Source organism: Neolamprologus multifasciatus, chromosome 3, assembly GCF_963576455.1.
Source record: "Neolamprologus multifasciatus chromosome 3, fNeoMul1.2, whole genome shotgun sequence".
In the NCBI taxonomy this organism is placed as follows: domain Eukaryota; kingdom Metazoa; phylum Chordata; class Actinopteri; order Cichliformes; family Cichlidae; genus Neolamprologus; species Neolamprologus multifasciatus.
Genome location: NC_140441.1, coordinates 19,408,760 through 19,416,066, shown reverse-complemented (window position 1 = coordinate 19,416,066; position 7,307 = coordinate 19,408,760). Strand labels below are relative to the sequence as shown.

General features: G+C 37.7%; 1 protein-coding gene across 1 annotated transcript; it reads left to right on the top strand.

Moving 5' to 3' along the window:
- Positions 1 to 2,717: 2,717 nt before the first annotated feature.
- LOC146521899 (placenta-specific gene 8 protein-like) lies at positions 2,718 to 7,050 on the top strand. The gene is made up of 4 exons (XM_085153845.1): positions 2,718 to 3,017; positions 5,227 to 5,337; positions 5,547 to 5,692; positions 6,617 to 7,050. The coding sequence occupies exons 2-4, from the start codon at positions 5,229 to 5,231 to the stop codon at positions 6,755 to 6,757; spliced, it is 396 nt and encodes a 131-aa protein (XP_085009971.1). The 5' UTR covers positions 2,718 to 3,017; positions 5,227 to 5,228; the 3' UTR covers positions 6,758 to 7,050.
- Positions 7,051 to 7,307: the final 257 nt, after the last annotated feature.

The window sequence follows — 7,307 nt, the reverse complement described above, 5'->3', positions numbered from 1 at the left end:
AGTGAAGACAAAATCAACAATGACTTATGGCAGGGGTGTCAAACTCAAATACACAGTGGGACAAAATTCAAAACTGGAACAAAGTCGCGGGCTAACATTAATATTTATTGAAAAAAAAACTTCCTCCAGATATAAGAATGAATCTTTTCTTATGGACTCAAATAAGTTTTGCTGGAAAACTGAATATGGAACAAGTAAAGCTTAATACTAAACAATATATATATTAGCTGTATAATACCAGTAGGCCAGCTCTAATAGTAATTTGGTATGGTTTCACGGGCCAAATTACATTTGGCCCGCGGGCCAGAGTTTGACACCTATGTTCTACACCTTCGTGAGTTCTTTCAAGGCTATGAAACTTCTAAGAGCTCGTAACAACAGTGCCTCTTCACATTTTACCCATACATAACACCAGAGCCACAATTCTACAAAAATACAAATAAAAACTAGTGTTAGGTGGGCAGCTTGACTGAGACAGACCAGAAGTTAGAGTGAGAGAAAACCAGGTGACGTATTTGAGCTACCCAAATAAGTCCTATTGTGCTCAAAAGAGGACACCCTGGCCTTTCCAGTGATAGCTCATGTGTTTGTTTGGCCCTTTTTAGCTCACATAAGCAGGACTTTACAAAAAATGTTAAACCAAAAGATTCTTGTTTCTTCGGTTCTCAGGGGGATATACTTGAGTATTGTTATGTGGCTGCTGGTATGATGACAGTTTTTAACTTTTGTTTTTTTACAGCCTAACAGACTCAAGTCAAAGTTTATTTATATAGCACATTTAAAAGACTAGAGTACATCAAAGTGCTTCACAATAAAACCACAATGCGGGCAGAACAAAGAACAAATAGTACAATTATACTTAAAATTGCATTTACATGGTGTAGTGCAGGCTGAATGAAAGTCAAACTAATTTGTTTCAAAAGCTAAGTTAAACAAGTGTGTTTTTAAGCGGGATTTGAATGATTGAATTGATTACAATGTACGGATTGGGAGATTATTCCAGAGTCTAGAGGCAGCGATGGCAAATGCACAGTCACCTCTGGTTTTTAAACGAGACCTTGCATTAGGAGCAGTTGGCTGGAGAATCTTAATGCTCTCTTTGGGTTGTACGGATTAAGGAGATTAGCTAAATTGCTAGGGGCCAGGTTATTTAGAATTTTAAAAGTGAGCAGAAGGATTTTGAAATCAATGCGATATTTGAAGCCAGTGTAGGTTAGCGAGGACAGGGGTGATGTGCTCATGCCTTCTGGTGCCGGTTAAGAAGCGTGCTGCTGCATTTTGGACTAATTGCAGGCTCTGAAGGAGGGAGAGTTGGAGGCCCAGGTAAAGAGAGTTGCAATAGTCCAATCTAGAAGTGATGAAGGCATGGATGAGTTTTCGAGTTCTTTATGTGGTAAATAGGGCTTAGCTTTGGAAATTTGGCGTAATTGATAAAAGCTGGTTTTTAGCACAGTGGATACTTGCTTGTTTAATTTAAAAGAACTATCCATGAGCACTTCGAGGTTTCTGGCAGAATGAGAAAGGTGGTTGTCGAAAGACCCCATTGTGTCAGTTAGCTGGCCAAGGGGAACGTGGCTATCAAAAACAATAATTTCTGTTTTGCTTTCATTTAAGTTAAGAGAATTCTGGGATAGCCAGTCTTTAACCTCCCGCAGACATTCGAACAAAGGCGAGAATGGGGACATGGCATCCAAATTTAGAGGAAGGTAGATTTAGATATCATCTGCATAGTAGTGATAGGAGATGTTATGTTTTTTAAAGATGAGTCCCAAGGGCAGCATGTACAGGGAGAACAGCATGGGACTTAATACGGACCCTTGAGGCCAACCACAATTACCAGGGGCAGAAGAGGAAGAGTATTTCCCCATGGTGACAGAGAAGGATCTATCTGATAGATACGATTTAAACCATTAAAGAACATTACCTTTAAGGCCAACTACATGTTCCAACTTCATGTTCCTTGTTAGGTGTAGAATATATATATACTGGAAGTGCTGGGTATACAAGTCTGGCCTAAGTCTTCGGTCAGAAAGACTGCAGCAGTCCAGGAGTTTAGTTCAGCGTCTTTAATGAAGCTTCACAGAAGAACCGGTTACAGCAGGGCTTGCCAGGATAAATCCAACTGTGATACAGCCAGATATGCACTTATAATTGTGGCAGATGCAGTACAGGTGACTATAAGCATGGTTGTAGTCTCATTAACGCACACGGAATCACACAAACTGCGATACAACTGCCATGCTTTGCTGCTGCTTTACGTCTCTCACTCTCCCTCTGCGTGATGCACACATGATCACTGATGCGCTCATTTGGGGGCGCTTGATTCTTGCCTCTAGACATCCTGAGGCTGAGTCAGCAGGGAATTTGCACATTAGGAGAACATTATGGTCTACCGTATTGAAAGCAGAAGTTAGATCTAATAAAACTCAAGTAGTGACATTGTACGTGAACGGTTTTTAAAAACATTGTTAGAGTCTACACATCAGCTCAATCTGCGGTTGTTCACATCTGAAACCACAAAATGTTCCAGGAAGTATCCAGGCAGAGTGCAAAACAACAGTGGGTGTTAACAATCAGTCATGTCAACTGCATTATTCTGTAGAGGCTGTGTTTAATCTGTGCAATTTGTTTTTCTTCTAAAACAGCTTTGCATTCAGACACATGCAGCTCCTGTGTTTACACCACACAGAGTACAACTCAAATACTCTACATCAATCAAGGTTTAATTACAGAGTAAATAATATAATGATGAGAATAAAATACTTTAACATTAAATTTGGCACTGACCATAACTTGTACTTTTAACACTTTCTTTGTTGGAAGTTCACTTCTGTCTCCCTTTTTATGCAGCTGCGCATGTACACAGGTTTGAAAGTACGTGGAATTGTGTTTCTCCTTGCAGAGGAGTTTCATTTTCAGAAAATCTTCAGCCCACCCACCACACCTCTCACAGTTTGTAGTTACAGTTTCCTCTCGCTCTTACTCTCATCTTCAAAGCCTACAGAACCAGAGGAAAGGTAACAAAATATTTTTATACTAATGAACATCTTAAAACAGTGAGGTCTTTGTGAACATATGATACTGGTTGGTATGTAGTTAGTTTTATCATGAGTAAGCTGCTGTGAGTTAGTTAAAGGAAAACTGTACTTTCTTCAAGAAAAACATGATCTGGATGTGTGATAATTATCATTGCTGTCAGCACAGCGAGGACAAAGGAAGTTACAGTTTAGCCTTTTAAACTCATTTTAGCGACTATTCTGTCAAACAATTAATTTGCATTAGCTCACAGTTCAGTAAATGTTAGTTGTTGGGTTTTATGTGTAACATGTAATGCACTACAACTGAAAACACCCTTTACATGATAGCATTTTAGGCACAGTAGCCAACAAAACTTTGGCTACTGATGTTGCTTTGTCTGCGCTATAAATGCATTCAGATAGCAGCTTCCAATGTGAGAAATAAACTGCATGCCAAATTTAGGATTTGTTAGAAACACATAGCCTCTCCTGTCCCTGTTTAGTATGCTTGAATGAACCTGAAGTTAGCTAAACTGTAAATAATGGGCCTAAAAATGCATTTGGTATGGCTTTTATGTAGCATTTTTCAAGTCTTGTGCTCAGCATTCAACATGTTTTAAATCACATCTTTATTTAGCTCATATTCACATCTACAGATGTACCATTTTCAGTATACAGCCAATTTATAATCATCATTTAACCTAATATGCATGTCTTTGGAGAAAAGCAAAGGGGGTACAGGAAGACCATGTAGCGTTCGTTATGGTGAAACCACATTTTGAAATCACTACATGGATGAATATACTTGAATTTCAGGTAGTTCCTTTTTGTTTAATTACACTATTCAAGAAACAGTGTACGTCATGCTAGAAAGCTCATCTTTTCCAGGGATGCCAAATTTTAGCTATCTGTTGTAGGAAGATAAGAGGAAATGTTTTATTAAAACCCTTAAAGTTGAAAAAAATATTTTATTATTAAAGCTAGATTATTTGAAACAACTAAAGAGTGTTAATAGAAGTTTTTTTGTGTTTTTTTATGTGTGATAGTGTAATTAGACTTTATGCCTATGTATTCACTCATTGACATAGGTTTAATTAATTTCTTGCTGTTCACAAGTCTGCGAAGGTTTATCTGGACAGACAAGACGGAAGTGGCAGTGTTTAGTTATCAGGCACCGCTTCATGGTTAGCAAAAACGAAACTTGGCATAAATTTTCCTTTTGTCTTACCAACTGTCAAAAACGGGTGAATGGTGATGATTTGTGTTGGCAGTCACAAGACCTGGGTACGTTGCATTCATTGAGTTGACCATAAATTTGGTACTCAGACTGAAGACATCAAATATATGAAGCAAATTATATGAAATTATGTACCAAAGAAAAAATGGATAAATAACTCTAAATATGTCTTATATTGTTTCTGTTACATCACAAAAATGTTACCATTTCTAACGTTCAACAGGTCAAAGCTGGAAAATGTTTTTTGATATGAGGAAATGAAGGCATGTTGTGTGTGTTTATTCATAGGTTTTGCCCTGTTTTGATAGCTGTGGTCACACCAAAGATAAAGTTTATTTGTTAATTTCTGTCTGCATGGTTTTAGCAGCATCAAAGTATCAAAGTGTGCTTGTTTAGAGCAAAATGTATCCAAAATGAGGCCTTTGTATAAATAGACACCTACAAACTTCAAAGAAAAGAAAGGTGGGCTAAAATTCATGCACAACAATATGAGAGACTGATAAAGTTATACAGGAAACAATGATGGGATGAATTTAGTTTTTGACACAATGGTTCTGCAATTTGCATTTATCACTACACAAGGACAAATAATAATGTGTAAAGTGTCTTTGGTTTTCTGATGTGGTGCGTCTTGAATGCTCTGCATTATTTTGGATGCTCTCAAAAGATTTTGTGTGACTTTGAACTGTTTAAAACTGTGAATTTTATAGATTTGAAATGTGCTGTGAATGCAGTTTGTAAACTTGGTTTTAGCAAATTTATGAGTTTTAAAGGGTGAACTCATAAATTTGCTGCCAATAGTCATTACAGTGATTTTCATGAAACAGGAAACTGTAATGTGTAAAAATATCCACACTGTGGACAGTAATGTTGATATCTTTTTCATATTCTAGCATTTGATTTCTCCGTACACAGGAGCAACTAAAACTATAACCCTTCAATGCATCTCCATTTCTACCTTCTTTCCTCCAGAAATGGCTGAATACCAGCAGCCCACCCAGATAGTGACAGTCTCCAGCACTAATCAAAGCCCTGGGACTTGGAGCACTGGCCTCTGTGATTGCTGTGCTGATATGGGCACTTGTAAGTTAATCTAGCAAACTCTACAAATAGTAGTGCTTTTTGTATCAACAATCTCCTCAGACTTTTATTCAGAGGGTCTTCTGATCATCTGAAATTAGAGCTGAAGTCAACATATGAAACACAGGATGCACAAGCTAGTTGTTGAGGGAGAACTTATTCAACAGTGAAATAAACTTGGGTTTCTGCATATTTTTTTCTCTTCTGTCGAGGTTGCTGTGCCCTTTGGTGTTTCCCCTGCATGCAGTGCGATACAGCCAACAAGCACGGGTGGTGTTGCTGCCTCCCACTCTGTGATGCATGCTGCGTGGTGTCCTGCACGCTTCGCCAGTCGATCAGAGAGCGCCACGGCATCCCTGTAAGGCTGGGGGCGGGGGAGGGTCACGGTTATTGTTGTTAGCTAAAAGCTAAACCGAGGAGTGAAAAACGATTTTATTTAAATTCTATTTCGTTTTAAAAGATAAGCTTTTCCTACAAAAATCAACATAAAAAGAAGCATACTGGGAGTGTAAACGTCTGCCAAGCCAGCTCACTCTGGACAATAATTACTTTTAATGAACAGTGCTGTATCTTGTACAGTTTTATATATTCATTTATTCACAAAGAAAACAAAATATTCATATTTTGTTTTCTTTGTGTTTTTTCAATGTACTTTAAGAATATGTAGGCAGTAAAAATAAAAACACATTTTGGGTCACCTTGAAAGAGAAACATAGATGTACAATGTAGAAATGAGGTCAGAAGGAAAAAGGTCACATGTGACATGATATTTGGATGTAAATTATTTTGGATATTTTGAGTCCCCTTATAGCAATATTATTTCCTAAATGTTGCCATTAAGTAATAAATAGAATGTTATGAAATTTTGATCTTATTTGACCTTGCAGAAAGGTCAGAGGTCCAAAGTAGTCATATTTACAGTGCCCATGTATCATTCCCTATATGCCTTCATGTTTTCAATAGGAACAATGGCAATGAGTAATATCAAATATCAAATTTGGAAACACAGAAAATTGACATAAATTGTCTGCATGTGCTTTGTGTGTGCAGACTCTTGTGAAAAATCACTAGCTTATGGCACAAATTGGAAAATTATATTATAATTAAGATTTAAATCATCTGCATACTTTACCAATTATACTGACAGTTTTCATGAATTGTGGGATGGCGTTTTCTCCTCTCCTTTCATCATCTAAATCAGACAAGCATGGGGACTTCACCATGTTTGCCTCATTGTGTTGTGTTATGTCTTATTCTTCTCTTCTTCTTCTCCATCCTGCAGGGTTCGTGCTGTGATGACTGGTGTAAAATAATTTGGTGTTACCAGTGTGTCTGGTGCCAGATGCATCGTGAGGTGAAGATCAGGGCCAACATGCAGCCGGCCACCTCAACGGTGGTCACCACTCAAGTTGTCAGAGGGTAGGATGTAACCATTTTGGCTCTTGGTTGAGTGAAGATGGCCAACAGTATTTCAAAGTTCATTTCAAGTATTTCAAAGTGCTGATGCTTGTGTAGTTCAATACAATATGTAGAGTCTGTGTTAAAACAAGATGCTTTGAGTTTTGGTTGCGTGTTTGGTATATAATACAACTGAGAACGTTTGTTTACTCTGGCCAGTAAAATCTGTATAATTTCACATGCTCACTGTTATTGTAATCTTTCCCAAGTTAAATTTAACATTTGCTGAAATAAAAAGTTATTCATATTCACCCATTATATGTTGCTTGTTGTACATTTTTGCTCAGCTGTGGACAGTGTTGGGGAGTAACGGAATACATGTACCGCCGTTACGTATTTAAAATACAAAATATGAGTAACTGTATTCCGTTACAGTTACCGTTTAAAAAGGTGGTATTTAGAATACAGTTACTTTGTTGAAATAAATGGATTACACGGCGGTACTTCCCTGTTTCATATTGTGGCGGGTCAGGACTGTTTGGGTTTTGTTTGACAGCTACGTTCTGTTGTTCCAG

Coding starts and splice junctions, on each gene's coding strand:
- LOC146521899 (XM_085153845.1), top strand. CDS start 5,229: ATGGCTGAATACCAGCAGCCCACCCAGATAGTGACAGTCTCCAGCACT. Junction 5,338..5,546: donor CTGTGCTGATATGGGCACTT/GTAAGTTAATCT, acceptor TCTTCTGTCGAG/GTTGCTGTGCCCTTTGGTGT. Junction 5,693..6,616: donor GAGAGCGCCACGGCATCCCT/GTAAGGCTGGGG, acceptor TCCATCCTGCAG/GGTTCGTGCTGTGATGACTG.